Source organism: Ammospiza caudacuta, chromosome 2 (assembly GCF_027887145.1).
Source record: "Ammospiza caudacuta isolate bAmmCau1 chromosome 2, bAmmCau1.pri, whole genome shotgun sequence".
NCBI classification, from domain to species: domain Eukaryota; kingdom Metazoa; phylum Chordata; class Aves; order Passeriformes; family Passerellidae; genus Ammospiza; species Ammospiza caudacuta.
This window is the reverse complement of record NC_080594.1, coordinates 47,036,701-47,054,637: the sequence shown is the minus strand read 5'-3', so window position 1 is coordinate 47,054,637 and position 17,937 is coordinate 47,036,701. Positions and strand designations below refer to the sequence as shown.

The window sequence follows — 17,937 nt, the reverse complement described above, 5'->3', positions numbered from 1 at the left end:
GTTTTGGGATTAAGGAGCCTGCAGAATCCTTTTTTTCCTCCTTCCCCCTATTTTTTTTTTTTTTTTTTTTGCTGATTATAAGCTCTAAAGAACTGCTGCTCTTTCTGTGAGCTTTCATAGTGTCTAGCAAAAAGGGTTCCTGGTGTTGGTCTGTACATTATGCTAGCAAATAGCTTTTTTTTGATCTCTTAGGAAAGCAAACTGAATGTCCCAACATCAGTGGTGTTTTGCTTTCACCTAGGTATTGTTCTGTACTCCATATTTGTACACATTTGATTACAGACTATTCTGTCTGTGGAAGCTGCTGATATGGTGAATCACTAAAATTCTACAAAATTAATATGAAATTCAGGTAGAACCTTAAGTGATTGGGAAATTCTGTTTACCATTATTTTTACAGGAAAGCCACAAGCAGTTTTATGTTTGAATAGTGTAGTCTTGTTTGTCTTATGCAGTAAAATTTTTAGAAAGTGCTGGAATGATGCAGATCTCAGGCCTTACCCTGTTTTGTCGTGGCAAAAAGGGATCATTCTTTCTCCAAATAAGACCACAATGAGGGCTCCATTGTATCACTAAACATTTCAACAGCTGTGCTATATTATCATAAAAATAATTTTATTTCCATAGGGAATACATGTTTTTATTTTCTCTAAATAGAGTGACAAAATTATCTTTTTTTCCTATACCTCAGTTTCCTTGCAAAATGCTGTTCCTACAAGCTTGCCTCCAGGCTTAGTGGTAATTGAAAAGATTATTTCTCCAGAGGAAGAAAGGAGGATGTTGGAAAGTATTGACTGGAAAGCAGATGAAGATACTCAGAATGGTGGGTACAACTATAGGAATCCTGACATTCTATACTTTTATGTTGTTTTTTTCCTGCAGTTTCAGGTTACAGGAAGTCTACATCTTGGGAAATGTATTGTCAGAAATTATTCTGTGGTTACTCTTAGCATTTTAGAAATTAGGTCTTATCCTGCAAGTGATCAGTTCCTTGGGACAAGAGATCTGAATTGATATGCTAGAATGGGTTTACTTGAATAACAAATCTGCATCCAGAAACATTTAAAGTCTTTTCTATGTGTCTTGTGCCAAGCACAAGACTGTTTGTAATTTGATGTTCAACTGAAGAGCTGTGTCTTCTTTTATGTAAAACAAATAACTTAGTGAGGCATACATTCTGGATGGTTTCACTTGAGCTTTTGGAGTTGAATCCTACATTAAATGAATTCTTGGAAATCACTTCGGAGTTCCTGTGTAAATTTGTTCCGTGGAGCAACGCAAAAGGTTATTCTGACCTTAGCTAATGTGAAACATGGTGATTAATGAGAATGATGGATGTTGATGTACCTGTAGGGTATTCATCAGGTGTAAATTCAGAGATCAGGGCAAGAAAAAGATGCATTAAGCATGGCTCAAAAAATTTGTGTTCCCTGTTTCTTACATATACAAAAACACCATCCCTTTGACTCACAACAGCAGTGACTGTGATGTTTGATGAATTAGAAAAGAAAATAAGCAGAAGTGTGTGCGTGAAGAACAAAGGTCACATACACTATTTTAACTGCTAATTAAAGAATGTTTAGGCTTAACAGGTAGAATGGAATAGGGAAACATGGTAAAATGCCTGCAATGTTTCATATAGTCTTTATGTAGTCTAATCTTACTTTAAACATATGTGTTTTTACAGCCCAGAAGACTTTAAAGCATAGAAGAGTAAAGCATTTTGGATATGAGTTTCGCTATGATAATAATAATGTTGATAAAGACAAACCATTACCTGGAGGTGAGAACTTCCCTATTAAACTGTGCTTATTTTGCACTGATCTTTGAACCATTATATAAAGCCTGATGTTTGAACCATTATATAAAGTTTATATATCAGTTTGCACTGATGTTTGAACCATTATATAAAGCCTTGCTGCGTTATGGCTGTGAGAGTCTGGTTAAAGGAGAGCCTTTGCTGTATCTTAAGCACCCACACAAAAGTGCTTCTTAATTTTGAGACTCATTCCAAATTATTGTTAGTGCTTTAAGCTTGTTGTCCAGTCACTTGGAGCAAGAGGTTGCTGCCCTTTGTTGAGCTCTGGTCAAATAAGGCTTTTGGGATTGTAATTGTCATTCCTTTTTAGCTTTTTGTTCCATAAAACAATTATGTGTTACAAGTTGCATATTAATTTATTTGGGGGATATGACGTATATTGCTGTATATATTTATCTCAACCAGCTTGAAACTTGCTGGATGCATGCACACTGAAATAAAATTTCCTTTGCTCTGAAAGCAATTTTGTAAAGGTTTCAATAACTCATATTGGGAGTTGAAAGCTGTGAGTCAGAGCAAAGCAAGTGAGTCATCTTATAGACTTAGATTTAAAAATAGCAAAATAGGAGAGTTAAATTCCTGTAAAACTTGAAGGTGTTTAAGGTGGTGCATGTGTACTGAGGTGGATGTAGCATGCAACAGAAGGATTCTGGTTATCTTAAGATTTTAACTGTGAAGCTATATCATTGTAAGAGGATTGATATGTGAATTGTTTTCTAGTCTCACAGACTATCTTATGTGTCAGAAAAGCATAAATACTTCTTGGGAGAAAACAAGGATAAAAATCAGTAGATTCATGGAAGGGATAGTAGTAACATGTTTGTTGGTGTTACCTGCAGCAGGATTTTTCAAACAAATCCTCAGGTAAAATGGCAAACCAAAGGTTCAGTGGAGGACTATGCCTTCCTTTCCTGTTTCAAGACCAGCTTAACTTCAGCAGATTTGTTGGTGATATTTAATCTAATTCAGTAACAGATTTCCAGGCAATAAATTTTTTAGGGAGCTCTTTGCACAACTGACTCTTTGCATAATAATTTTGCTTCTTGACTGCAACTTTTTTATTGTAATTGGTAAAAACCTTTCCTCTGATTTGATGTGGTTTTATTTATGTGTAGAGATACTACAGTTTGCATTTGTAAGGACTACTCTGTTTCTGAATGTAGAGGGCTTGGAAGAGTGGCCCTTGTAATTTTGAGACCTTCAAGAATATTGGACTTGAAGATTAGGCCTCCAGTTCTGATGTGTCTCCAGTTCTGATGTGTATGTTAGCAGCAGATGCAGAGTAATCATCATTAAAGATGGACTTGCATGTACATGAAGCTACTTCTATGTATTTTCCTAGTTATATTTATTGTAAAAAGCTGTCCTGTCTTGTTTACAGTTCTCTTTCTGTAACTAGGTCTTCCTGAAATTTGCAACCCATTCTTGGAGAAGTGCTTAAAGCAGGGATATATCAAGCATAAACCTGATCAACTGACTGTAAATCAGTATGAACCTGGACAAGGTAAGTTCATTTGTCCCTCAAAAATTTTGAACTCTATTTTATATAGGGATTTAACCCTGGTAGGGAACTAGGCACCATGCAGCTTCTTGCTAACTCCCCTCACTGAGGCAGAGGATAGAATTGGAAGATAAAAGTGAGGAGGCTTGAGATCAGGACAGTTTAGTAAGTTAAAAAAAAATAGGCAAACAAAACAAAGGAAGGAAAATGATACAAAAAAATTCCTCAGCTACTGGTCAATCAGTGCTCAGTCCCTGAGTAATGACATCCCTGGTAAACTTCACCAGAGATGAAGTAACTTTAGTCTTACTGATCACGATCTCATATGGTCATATGGAATATTCTCTTGGTCACATGGAGTCAGTTGTCGTAGCTGTGTGCTCTGCTAGCTCCTTGTGCACCCCCAGCTGACTTGCTGGTGGGGAAACATGAGAACCATAAAAGACCTTGATGCTGTGTAAGGACTGCTTAGAAAGAGGTAAAACATCCATGTACTACCTACACTGTTTTCATGACAAATCCAAAGCATAGCACCGTACGGGCACCTGTGGAGCAAATGAACTACAGCCAAACCAGTACAACTTCACTAAAAAGCAGGAGAGTGTAGCATCTAACTGTGAAATGGAGTAGGAACAGGATTTAAGCAGGAACCTGCTTAGTGTATTTCCTCTGTGACCATAGATGCTTTGAAACAAAACTAAAGTTTTAGTACTGGTTTCTCCACATGGGAACTTAGGTTTAGAAGTGCAGTTTTTGATACCACGGTTATGGAAAATTATGGTGTTTGAGTCCAAGGTCATGATTTGAAAACTAACTATAAAAAGATATAGGAATAAATAGTCATATTTGGTCTTCTAGTTCAGTGGATTTTTTTACTCCAAACTTGTATTGCTTCCTGTAATGTGCATACAGTCTCCAAGAAATGGAGACTCTCCTGCTGTTAGTACACATGATATAATGTTAGTGCATGTGATATATGGAGTGTTAAATATGATGCAAGCAGTGTTCCCTTATCCTAGCAATAAGGAATTACTGTATTTTTGTATTTTTTTCCAAACTGGAGGCTTCTGAAGAAAAACAAGCTTCTAATCACACTTCTAGGGAACAAATCACGTGCTGTACTTTTTGCTAAGCTTAGTCATCAAGCTTAAGTATCTGGCTTGCTTTCCAGGGTGAGTATCTCATTTGTCCTTAGGAAGAAAGAACAGTGGCTTTACTCTCAGAATTAATGTCTGGCAGCTATTAGAGTGTCTGCTGAACAAGGGTCTGATCCTATTTGTTTGTGTATCTGACAATCTGTTAAGTTGATACATTTTGTACTTCTGGCTGGGACATCTGAGGAAATTAGTTAGAATTGTAGATTTCTATCAAGAATGGAAGCAGAGTTTTTTGAAAAATCAAACAAAAACCCAATCCCAAGGCAAAATACCCTTTCTTAAGTGCAAATCATTAGGATATGAATGAGCACAGAGCACAGTCAGATTGATACTGCCTGCATCTTGGTTCTGAGCTGTTTTTTCCCTGGAAATTATACTTGAAATTTTGGAAAGTGAGTTATGGCTATGAGTATCTAAACTGGAGGGACCACATATAAGATAAATTAAATGAGATGTGTGGGTCAATGTGGTCTTGGTTGAATTACTGATGACGATGTGGAGAGCTGTCAGTGTTCTCCTGCTGCACAGTGAATTGCACAGACTTCAGTGTGCAAGTTTGAGCCTCTTGAGGCAGAGCCTCAGTGCTTTGTACCGAGGCAAAGTTGTGAGCTGTAACAAACGGGTATCTATCTGTCCTTGGTTTTCAAGTCTCACTGATTTTCTGTCAGATTAAATGTTGGTCTCATAAAACACTTGTATTGTTTTCCCTGAAACTAATGGAATTCAGAATATTTACATCTGGATGTAAAATCTGCTGTATAATAAAGGTGCTTTATAGAGCTGACTAACACTTCAGAAAAAATTGTCTTCAACTCAGGAATTCTCTACACAGCCCAAAATCGACTTGGGTAGAATTTTTGATAATCAAATAAAACTGTTTCATTTTGGATGGTATGGGAATGATTCTGTCTGCCTTGGCCTGCAGTGGGTCAGAGGAAGGTGCAGTTGCAGTTCTCCCAAGCTGTCTGCTGTTCTCCCTTGCTCACTGCTGACTGCTGTTCCCCACCATGTGGTGAGATCTTGCTGTGGCATGCACACTGCTGTTCTAGCATTTAGCGTTAAAATGTGTGACGCAAGCTGCAGGTATTGGCAGTTTCTTTCCAATTAGCAGATATGAAAGAAAAATCTAAACAAACCCCTAAAAATGACTGTCCTTTTGACAATTCTCAGTTATGTGTGTGTACTCATACCCACACTAACAGATGTATTACCCAGGGGTTAGCCTAGCAGGGATGTTGCTTTGCCTAGGAAGTGCAAAACACAGGCAGACTTGATCCTGGCAGTGCCTGCTTCTGAGGTAGCAGGTCCTAATGCTGAAGCTGAAATTCTTAATGCAGTCATTTGCTTAGGAAATAGAGGGATTTGAAATTACTCCTCTCTGAAGGGAGTGAGGAAGAAATACATTATTGTGGATGAACTAAAGTCCAAAATCGCCATAGGTACCATAATGTTGCTTCTAAGAGCTAAACTGCCTGCAAGGAGAGCAAAGTGCTTGAGCTTCTCACTGCAGCAGGGAGTCCATCCAGGAATGAGCAAGGCCTTGGAGTAACCTGAACTATCTTCTAGGTATTTCTACTGATTATACAAGACACTTAGGTTAATTGTGTCCATCTAATCTGGGCATGAGACAATTCCGTTGTTTATGGTAAGTTTTGTTTGTTCAACCATACATCCCAGTTTTCCATAGGGACATCCATAGAAATAGAGCTTGCCAATGGAGATAGCACTCTATTATTGTTGTTATTATTATTATTATCATTATTGTAGTCACTTTTTTGTTGTTTGTTTTTGTTATTTTTTTTAAACAGGAATTCCTCCTCATACTGATACACATTCTGCTTTTGAAGATGAAATAATCTCTCTCAGTTTGGGAGCTGAGGTAAACTTAATGTTTGCATGTGGTCTGATGCTTTACTGAGAAGTTCCATTTTTACATTTGATTTTCCATGGTGTCTGTCCACATTCATCTGAACTTAATATCAAGTATGAAAGGTGGTATGATATGCTAATTAAATAAGTAACTGCAATATGATGGTGTCACTAGAAGATTAATTGATACAATGATTGAAAGATCGTTGATACAATAGTTTTTAAATCTTGGCATTCAGGTCTCCATTGACCTTCCTTCATCTTTATTTCATGCTTTAATTTCACATATTCTGCCTTAGTACTGCAGCCCTGGGCTTTCTTATCCTTTCCATTCCAATGAAAAGGCTGACTCTGGCACAGATGCTCTCTTACTTCATTGATGTAACACCATAAGCAGTGTATTTCTAGGTTATTGTATTGCAGCATGCCTCAGCATACCTCAGACCTTGCTGGTGTCAGAGATGGCCAAAAGCACAGTGATTTTAATCCCATGAAAAATACAAATCTTTCTGGGAAGTGGTCTGCATGGAGCATTTTTAAGCTGTAAAAGGCTGGAATGTGTACATTTCAACCAGGGACACAGCCAGACTTGGACCATTTCTAGATATTTCAGGCATAGGCATTGGATTGCAGCCTGTTAGGTTTCTCACAAATTTCAGTGCCTTTTCCTGATGGGCCATAAATGCACTTTTCAGGTGCAGGCAGTCAAAACACAGATATATTTAAACAAGCCAGTGGCCCATGAAATGTTCTGTTGTTTATGGTTTTCCTTTCTAGTACTTCTACAATTTTTTATGATTTCTTTGTGGTTTTGTGCATCTAGCTCTTCATCTGATATTAAAATGAAAATACCAGTTGCAGTAATATGTGGTTTACCTATTTTAGGAGCAAAGCCCCCTTCTCTATTCCCATTAAATCTTACCACAGGCAAATTTACACACTCTATTAATAAATAATTGGTCTTACACATACAGCATCAACATTTGGTGTCTTTCTCTTCTTCTCTGTATTTTTCTCTCTGTAGGGTGTTTTTTCCTACTTGAATACATCAGGCTGCAATGTGGTGGAAAACATGCACAAAGCCATATGTCTTGTCCTTTCTTTGTTCTCTTCAACAGTAAATGCACACATTTAAATAAAAAGTGCTATAAAGAAATAACCTTGCAACCCAGCCGGTTCTGTATTCTATTTTGGAAATTGGCAGACACTTCAGAGGAAAAAAAGGAAGAAGAATGCCTCATTATACTGAGTAATGGAAAGAGCATTTCTTTCAATTGCTTATATGCTTGTCCCTTCAGGATCTGAGTTAGGCAGATTGTGATAATTAATAACTACAATAAATGCTTTGGCTTATGAAAAAAGAAGTCTGGCAGAACAGAGGACTAAACACAAAGACCCTCCTAGCCTGGTGACTTAGTTATCACCACTCAAACTCAAACTTTTTGTATCATCTTCACAGGCCCACAGAACTGATGAGATTGGATGGAATCTCTTAAAGTCATGTAGCCCAAGCTCTTGCTTAAGTAGGGTCAGGTTGTCCAAGAGTATGTCTGGTTGTGTTTTGAATGTTTATGCAGACAGAGACTTACCACCTCTGTAGGCAAAATTTTGTAGTATTTGACCTCTGTCACAGTAAAAATCCAAACTGTTTCTTCGTGTTCTGATGGAATGGCATGGGATTTAAATTGTGTCCATTGTTTCTTGTCCTGTTGATTTACATTGTTAGGAAGAATCTGCATCCTTCTTCTTCATTCCTTCCCATCAGTTATTCACACACATGAATAAGAGCCATCTTCCCTGACCCTTACTATCCCTTGTCCAGGCTGGTTAGTCTCAACTCTGTCAGCATCCCCTTATGTAAAGATATTCCTTAATAATCTTTATGGCCCTGTCCTGGACTTGCTCCAATAAGTCCATGGTGTTCTTGTAGTGGGAAGCTCAGTCCAGTTCCAGCACTGGACAGAGTACAAGAGATAGCCCTCACCAGGGCTGATAAGTGAGGAAGGATCACCTCCCTTTACCAGCTGAGTGCTCTTCCTAATGTAACCCAGGATGCTGTTGGCCTTTTTTTCTCCAAGAGTACATTGGTGGCTCATGTTCAGCTTCTTGTCACCAGGACCTCAAGGTCATTTTTAGCAAAGCTGCTTTCTAGCTCATCAGCTGCCAGTGTGTAAAGATACATGGAGTAATTCCTCACCAGGTGTGGGACTTGGCACTTCTGTTTGTAGAACTTCATGAGGTTCCTGTTGGCAGCAGTTGTCAGCCTGTCCAGATCCTTCTGAATGGTGGCACAACCATCTGACATCAGCCACTTCTAGTTTTATCTGTAAATGTGCTGAACGTGTGCTCTGACCCATCATCCAGGTTGCTAGCCCTGGTGTCAATCCCAAGGGCAGCCCACTAGTGATGTTTAATTTGTTTCTGCAAACCTGATTTATGTTGAAAAAGGAATAGTTACTGGCATATATGTTCATTTTAAATATAAACAATCTTGCAAAATAAAGACATGATTCTTCACAACGCTGCGTTTGTCTTGCATCAGATAATCTACAGCAATCCAGGTTCTTACACCTGCATGAAATTAGGTGAAAAGGTAGATGTGACATCCTCTTTCCTATCTCAGTCTCATGAAACAGTTTTATCAAGAGGCACAGAGGGGCAAGTGGTGGCCCTGGTTGGTGCAATCCATCTTGTTTTGAGGAGTTTACATGATGGATTTAACTTGTTTTGAAGGAGGAAAATTTCATTATTGCTTGGCACTTCTGCCTAGCTTATAAAAACTTCTCAATAGTTAGAGGGCAAAGCAGTGCAAGGTGATTTGTCTTGTCCTGTAATACTTCAGGAAAAGTAGGGGTCTCAGGCTAATCTTTCCTGTATGTGACCCATTTCTTTACCATCTCGTGGGAAACTGCATAATAAAATGAGACTTTTAGAAAGTCCTGTGGACTCGTAATTGCATTTTATAAATCACCACATTCACGCTGTCTTTATAGGAGTTGATAAACTGAAATTATAATGAATATCAGTTTCAATGCTCTGTTATTGAATGCAACTTTCTTTTATTCAGAAATTGTCATACTAGGAAAGACAAGGCAATGTGGTAAATTTAGATGAACAATCTTTTATTAAACTTAATGGCAAATCATATTCTGTATCCATAAATTTTAACAAAGTACTGCAAAACAGGGATCAATCCTTTCTGTTGAGAATTTTGGTTTTATTTCAGTTAGGTGTTATTTTCAGTGCCTCCATTTGGTGTCTCTAAAGATATGCAGTTTTACAGTATTTCACCAGAAGCCTGGCCAAGTTTGCAGCTGTCTCAAAAGAATCTTCATTTTAACCTGTGTTGAATTTTTCTTCGCAGGTGTGCTTCAGGAGCTTGATCAGTATTGAGATTTCTGTTTTTCCAGTTTTCCTAATTTGCCATCTCATATGCTGCTGTGTAAGGCCTTGATTCATTAAAACTTTAGAAATACACAGGTAGCATTTCTATTATGAGCTCAGTAGTGCTATGAACATATCCAACCCATAGAAGAATTTTCCCTTCCTGGCTGTAGATCTTACTCCCAATCTAAAGTTACCAACAACCTGTAGTTCCTCCTTGTCAGCTCTGCCCTGCTGCATCTGAGACTGCTGTGGGACACCTACTGTGCCCTGCCATACAGCAAAGCACAGTCACAGTTTGCTCCAAAGGGATGTTGGTTTGGCACAATATCCTGATTTATGTTGCTATGTCCTGTTTTCCTAAGAAGCAGCCCCAGGCTTGTCATTCTCTCCTTAGCTCTGCTTTTCCTTGCCTTACTCTGCTTCCTGTGTCTTGGGCTGGCAAAAGGCTGGTGCAAACACTGAGAACTGCTGTGATGCTCCAGGCCCTGACCTAATGTCTGAGGAAGGAAAGCTTTAGGGATATCAGCCAGATTTGTGGCTCAGGGTTAAAGGGGGGGGCTGCACATGGATCATTGACTTCTGCCTAGCTTCTGTTCATCATTCATCATCTCTTAGCCTGTGGATCTTAGGTGCTTTGATCTATAAAGAAAACCTGTGAGTCTCTTAAGCCTTGAAAGCAGAGCAATGTTTCAAAGAAAAGCTTCACCAGACCTTTTGAACAAGCTTTGAGTATGGTCATTCTAGAACTGATAGAATGAGGTATGCTGCTTCTACTCATCTCTCAGTCTGATAATTGACCCTTTTTCTGGCACTTTTGCTTCTTACCTGTTGATCTATTTCCAATCTGTCTTGGCTAACAAACAGAAACCTGTGGCTGGTATAGCAGCAGCTGTTTCTGTAATAGCTGAGAGATTTTATGAGAAGCCTTTAGGAAGTCTAGACTGTACCCAGCCTTTGACAGTTAGCAGCTGTTTTGTGTCTTGCATGAGCTTTAGTAAGGTAGACAGGCACTAGGTACTGCTGTGTGGTCCAGCTCTTGCTCTGCTTACCTTGGCTAGTTGCTAATTCAGCTTAATTTGCTGTTTACATATATATTGTTTTGTTCTTTTTTCTTGTAAGGAAAGGCAGAAAACATCTTACGTATTTAAAGAATTACTATGGTAGGGGCTGTACCAAAGTTTTGTTCTCTGTGTTGGCAGGATGATGGTAGTGGGTGAAATAGTAACAGTCATCGGTATTTCAAAAGAGATTATATTGGCAGAATCAAATTGTCTCTAAACCCAAATGGAAGATACTAATTTTAATCACTACAACCTAATGCTGAGTTTAGAAGTTTGTTCAGATGAGGTAGGATTCCTAAAGCTCAGTAACATGCTTTTCCAGTCTGTAAGACAGGTACAACTCAAGAAACATGTCTTACAGTCATGGATTTTATTGGTTCTTGAAGAATAGCAACTTTCAGTAGTTTTAGCTGGAAATCCAAATGGACAAAATTTATAATTGTATGCCAAGTTTAGTTGCTTTGTCCCATTTAAAGTGGTATTTCATTTTTGAAAACTAATGAGGAGCTGCTCCAAGTGAAAGGTGTGCTGAGCACTGTAAGTTAAATGCATCAAGCTTCATAAATCTGTCTCTTCTGTTTGCATTTGCTCTGTATAGATATATCCTGTGTGTTTATTTCTGTCCATGCATGTCATACCATGGTTGAGTGTCACTGAGCTTGGATGGGATACAAGAAGTACCAAAAGGGAAAACTTCCTTTTGACATAATTGAACATTGAAATATGCCCTCTGAGATAAGTAACAAACCCTGTAGCCCCTTCATGGAAATACAACAGTCTAGCTGCCTGTTTTGGGAAAGGTGAGACATTCTGTTCTGAGTTTTTATTTCTGTGCTGGATGTCTCTTCCCCATTTGCATACAGGATTCTGTTCACAGATACCAACATGTACTGCTGATGTTTCCACCTTATGAGTTATTTTAACTCTTGCAAGGATCCTGAAAGCCCAGCTTTCATGTAAACTGTTCAGAGGGAACTTGTCCTGCAGTAAAGAAAAACATCTTTGGTTGTTGATAGGCTAAATCCTGTTTTAGCTAGGGTAACAAGAGCGAGGCACCCACTGTGTGCCATTAATGTAGATAAGCATTTGTTTCCCAAGTACTGTAGGAATCTGCTAACCAATTTCAATTTGCATGGAGATGGTACAAGAAGAGCATTCTGGTTTGGTCAGAATTGCCCTCAGAACAATGATTTGGTAGCATTATTTCCCCAGAAGCTGTATGGCAGTAATTTGTGAAGAAACAGGACAGCAGTGTGGAGATGTTGCTTTCTCTGTTACCTCCTCAGCTACTTGGGAAGAACAAGATCAAAGCTAAGCTATGACAGAGCCATATTTCAAGATTTTGTATTTAAAAATATTCTTTTTGGCTCCCCTTTCATATTGGTGTGACATTACAGTTTCCAGCTGCCTCTTTGTCTGAGGCTGGGTATTTACTATGAGTAGGCCAATACCAGATAAATAACTCTGAAAAGGTTGGTCTCCTTTCTCCCTTCTGTTGGATTGGTACCAGCCTGCCTTCCTCTCCACAGAAGGAGGAAACTTATCATAGTCCATACCTTTCCATAAAGCTGTTCCCCACTATGCAAAGCCCAGTAGCTCCTACTTCAGTGCTGAGGAAGGAAGGCACCCTGTGTTTTGATTGCTGAATGTACTGTGACTTGCTGAGCTATTTCTCCTGGGTCTGCTAGAGTGGGAAGTTGCTTTTCTCCATTCTCTGTAGTGGTTTTGTTTCCTGTTCATGGTCCATTATTTTGGCTACTGAGGGGGAAGGCAGAGCTGTGGCTTCTCCTGGTTCTTAACAGTTTGCTTTCTTCACGGTTAGTTGGTTGTTCTTTTTAGCATCCTGTGTTTTGTTTGAGCTGTTTTGGTGTTGAGAAAGGGTTGTGGAAGAATATTCTCTTTGTCTGCTGAACTCCTCTGGGCAGTGTATCCAAAGTGAATGTGGAAAGAGATATAAGAAACGGCAATTAGGAAGAATTTGAAAATTAAATCCACTCAACATCACACAGAAAAATACATTGAGATGCCATAAGAAATATCATATGGTTCCAGTTATTTTTGTGTGATTGTGAGAGAGCGCCTACTGTGACTGAAATACTTTCTAAAATGTTTGCAGTCTGCAGTAGGGCTTAAGATTTTCTAATTGGGGTCATAACTGCTAAATAATGAAGGAAAGCTTCTGCTTAATACCTTTAGCAGCTTGATTCTGTTTTACCAGAACCTGTTGTCTCCAGGCTATTTGCTGTTTCTGTAGTGTGCTTATTTTGTATGCTGAGACAGCACCATTTCATTTTCAATTCTCAGACGTCTGGCTGCTAAGGCGCTACCGTGACACACAAATACAGATACTGAATTTTTCAGGGAAGCAAATGTACTCTCTAAAAAGTATCTTGCTATTCCATAGCTATTGCTACATATTTCTAATTGGTTTTCATGTGGTAGGAAAAATGTAGATAGGTAACAATCTTGGAAAAACCTTATACTATGGTATATGGTACCACTCATTTTAAATTAAAACCTTTTTTTTTTCCTCTTTTGCACTTCATGCCTCCCATGTATCCTTCACTATGATACATGAACCATTCTTCTGTGGTGGTGAGATTAATTAACTGTTTAACTATGAAGTTTGTATTTATTCCAGCAGGGGAAAAAAAAGGTTATTGTAATAAAAGAAAAGAAGCATCAGATAGGAGACCATTAAAAGCAGTGTGGTTAACAGGTTGAGGGAGGGGATCTTCCCCCTCTGCTCTGCTCTCATGAGACCCCTCTTGGAGTTCTGCATCCAGCTCTGGGGCTGCCAACATAAGCAGGACAAGGACCTTTTGGAGACAGTATAGAGGGGGATTATAAAATTGATAAAAGAGCTGGAGCTTCTGCTGTGAAGACAAGGTGAGAAAGTTAGGATTGTTCAACCTAAAGAAAAGATGGCTGGGGAGTTTTCCAGTACTTGAAAGGGGCCTACAGAAAAGTTGGACAGGGATTCCTTATCAGGGAGTGTAGTGACAAAATGTAGAGTAATCGTTGAATGGTTTGGAGTAATGGATACTGAAAGAGGGGAGGTTCAGATTAGATATTTGGGAGAAATTCTTTACCATGAGGCTGGTAAGACATGGGAAGTTGTGAATGCCCCATTGGAAGGGATGAACCCATGGAAGGGTTCAAGGCCATGCTGGGTGCTGCTTTGAGCTGGTGTAGTGGAATGTGTCCCTGCCCCTGGCAGGGGATTTAGAACTAGATGCTCTTGAAGGTCACTTCCAAACCAAGCTATTCTGTGATTCTATGAAAACTAACAGAGCATTTGAATTTACATTTCAACTGGTATTTTTACAGCTGAAGTCGTTTTTTAGTCAGGTTTTGAGTTGTCATTCTTGAAATAGTTAAAATTTTTGATAGAAACCTTTGTGCTGCTTTTTAGTAGTTACTAATTTCTTCATTTTTTAAAGGATTTTTTGTTTTGTCAAGAGGTTCATCACTGAAAGTTACTGTAATTCCACATATTATTTTTAGGAGGTCAGTACTTGCTGTGTGAAATGGAATCTTGGTGTCTGCTACCAGTTAACAGCAAACAGGCTGAACTGGTGAACTAAAAAGTTATCTTTAGGTGTTGCATTTCAACTGTACTTCTGTTTTGGAATTCAATAAGGAAACCTAATCTGTTGATGTCATCATCAACCTAAGCTGTTGATGTCATCTCTATTGTCATAGGAGCCTATTTTAAGACTGTGGCAAATTTCATGTAGAAATGCCTAGTCAGTCACTACTAATCATCACAAGTAGCCTATAAGCAAAGAAACAAACTTAACTTGTTGAGCTCCTGCTGTGGTGTATTGTGTCTCATGGCTTTGGACTGGAATTTGTAATAGCAGTAAGTGGTAGCACATGAGGTTTGAAGTCTGTCTGCGTTTATACTATCCTACAAATCTGAGTATTCTGCATGCTTTAGTGTTCTGTTTCTGTTTTTCTTATCAGCTATGTTTTGAGAGGGGTTTCTCCAGAGGGCTCTCGTTGCAGTAGAGATAAACTTTTGCTGAGGAGCTGGCAATGTTGAGCAGTTAAGGTGTGCTGGAGCTGTCAGACCTGTGATGCTGATACACTTGGCAGAAGGATTCTGTCAGTGGGAGAGTTGTGCCCTTAGCAGAGAAGCAAGCAGGCAGGCAGGCAGCCTGTCTGTGCTGCCCACGGGCAGTGCAGGGAAAACCCTGGTCTGGCTGCTGGGGCAGCAGAGAAATGGTTGGAGGAAAGCAAGGCTGATGGTGCAGCAGAAAGCAGAAAAGTGGACATTTCATAGTTCCTTGGGAGGTGTTCTTGTTCCTCCTGCCCTTCCTGTTACTGCCTGCATCTCTGCCATGTGCATTCATGCAGTCAGTTGTAAATTCAGATGTTGAGGCCCTGGTTAGAGCCCTTTTGAGTAACTTTGGCTGGATTTTGAGAAGACAGTCATTGTGCTAATGAAGCAGATGGAGAAGACAGAAGAAAGAGATTATGTCCTTTATGATGAAAATCAGCAGTGTTGGAATATTTCCCATCCAAATTTCAGAATCTGTTTTTCCTTTATGGTTGTTTTCCCTGTTCTAAAATAACATGTATATGTCAGATGTGTGGGAGCTCTGTGGGGTGACATGTAGCAATTGAGTAATTGATAAAACAATTTTCTTCAAATTATTTTAAACAAGTGTCTTTGTGTCAAGTAGTGTTTTGAATTATACTTTGTGGCCACAGGAGACATTGTTAACTAAGAAGATAACTTCCATTAGTTCTTTGGGGGTTTTTTGCGTTTCTTTTTAGGGGAGGGAGTTGAGGGTTATATGCTTTTGATTGCTAAGGAATGAGGTTTCTTAATGTATGTAAGCAATTTCTTTAAATTCATGCCCAAATCTCTGTTCCTAAGTAGATTTCCCTTTTACAGTGAAGATGCAGAGGATTAAGAGACAGGCCATATGGTAGTTTCTATAGCAATAGATGAAAAACCATGTCTTGTCAGCCCTTATGAGATATGATGCAAGAATTAGTTTGGGAAGGCATAGTTTGCACGTCTTATATCCTGGTAGTTCTCTTTTATTGTAATGATTTCTGGGACAGCTGTTAGATGCAGGTATGAGAAGGACTAGCTGACCTTTGTTTCAGACTCTGAGGGCATAAATTCATCATTTCATCCCTTTGAAGTACAGGTATTCAGCACCACACTGTTTCCAGGCAACTTTCTCAGTATATAGGGGCCGAGATTTTAGTGATGATAATAGTGCAGGACTCAGTTTCAATTAAAGTAGGACTCTTTTAAACAGAGTTGAAGCATCTGTTGAATCCATGTGTGGATGCCTTATGAAATAATTTGTTGTCAATGGTATTTAGTCCAGGATTAAGACTGAAATTTTAGTATTTACAGGTAGGGGTACCTGTGTGCTGCATGCCTGAGCTCCTCTGTAATCAGTGGGGATTGAGTCAGCCCAGCCTATGGGGTAATTCAGCTCATGCTGGCTTAGACATTTCGTTTCATTTCATAGGTTTCAGTTCCCCAGTTGGGTTGTTTTAAAATCTTTAAAATCTAAGGTCAAATGTTTTTAAAATCTAAGGCCAAATGTAGATCTTAATCTTGAACTGATTTGCCTGTTTCCACCCTAGTCTTAAAGTTAGCCTGAATTCCTGTACTACAGCACTCCAAGCAGAAAGCTGAGAGCTGCAGGGGAGAGTTAGGTTTGATGAACAATCCCAGTGTTTGTAAGAGAAGATGGTTTTCCACAGTATGGGATAATGAATATGCAGCATATTTTACCCATTCCTTGAAATACATTAAACCTGCAAGGACTTGGGCTATTTTACAAGAACTGGTGGGTCTGTGCCACACTAGTACTTGGTATGAGTCTACACTTTGAATGTAAATATTTCAGGTCCTCTTTCTTGCAAATTACACTTACCTGTTTTATTCCATGTTTGGCAATATTACTCAGGCAAAGCCTGGTTTTTGCTGTATCAATTATTGTTTATATAGCATGGAGGCTTTATTCCCTGTTGCTCACAATGCTTCTGCTGTAGAAAACTTGCAATTAAAGCCTGCAATGGTTGATGACAGGATGATAAATGTACAGGTAGTGTGGAATGGATGTAAAATTACAGTTGAAGAGAGTCCTGCTTATGTGTATTTGCACCCTCAGAAATGTGAGAATTGTGTGTATTTCCATAGGTATTGGTATACAATCAATGGTTTAGAAAGGTGAGATGTGCTTTTTGAATGCTGAAGTGTTTCCCTTTCTACTTAGATATTGAAAACCTCTTGAGAACTTTTCTAAATGGGTGGGAAAATTACAGATATTCCACAGCATCACATAGACCATGTGCTGCCACACACATCCATTTAGGATCCTCTATATTAGGATCGTCTAAATATCCTAAATATTAGGATCCTCTATATATTATACTTGCATATAAATTTGTGATTATTACAGAACAACTGTGTCTGTGTTGTAAGGACTTGTTTAGTGGTTTCTTGGTGGACATTTGGTACAGTGTTCGACATGTAAATAAGGAAGGGGTCAGGATGTGTAGGAGTCCTCTTGTGCTCTTCCATTGAACTGTCCTCCATTCGAAAGCAAGAGATGCAAAACCTTAGAAATTTCCTTTCCTTTGGAAAGGAAGATGAATGATTTGGTGCATTTCAGGCACATTCTGCCCTGGTATAGTTGGATGCAATTCCCTGTATGTCAGCGTAGTAGCACCCATGGATGTGAGGGAAGATATATCACTGAAATAATGGGAAAATACTGCAGAGGAGGCTAAGTCAGTAAAAGAAATTAAATGAAAACTAACAGCATTAGCCTCTTGCTTTCTGTGTACTAAAAGAGTATAAGCTAAGAGCTAGGGAGGCAATTTATTAAAGGATGAAGATGAAATGTTAGTGAGAATGACTAAATTTGTTCTTGTTGGGAACTTGGCTGACTCTGACTCTGGATTCACAAAAGGACACCAAGGTTTTGTGCTTGGGTTAGATAGCACTTCCCAGAAAGGACACATCTGTACCTCTTGGGGGAGAGAGAGGGGGGAGCAGTGGTAATGAAACTATTGCCTTTTAGTGTAGGCGTTGAAAGCCTTTTATATATGAGTCTAATATACAACATTGAGTTTTAACACAAGTAATGATCTGGGAAGATG

General features: G+C 39.0%; 1 protein-coding gene across 1 annotated transcript in view; it reads left to right on the top strand.

Moving 5' to 3' along the window:
• Positions 1–17,937, top strand: part of ALKBH8 (alkB homolog 8, tRNA methyltransferase) — a 43,528-nt gene that overhangs the window by 6,435 nt on the left and 19,156 nt on the right. Inside the window, exons 5-8 of the mRNA XM_058799951.1 lie at positions 692–823; positions 1,688–1,783; positions 3,219–3,323; positions 6,286–6,356. Coding sequence (XP_058655934.1) covers positions 692–823; positions 1,688–1,783; positions 3,219–3,323; positions 6,286–6,356 — 404 coding nt within the window. The remainder of the gene's footprint in view (positions 1–691; positions 824–1,687; positions 1,784–3,218; positions 3,324–6,285; positions 6,357–17,937) is intronic.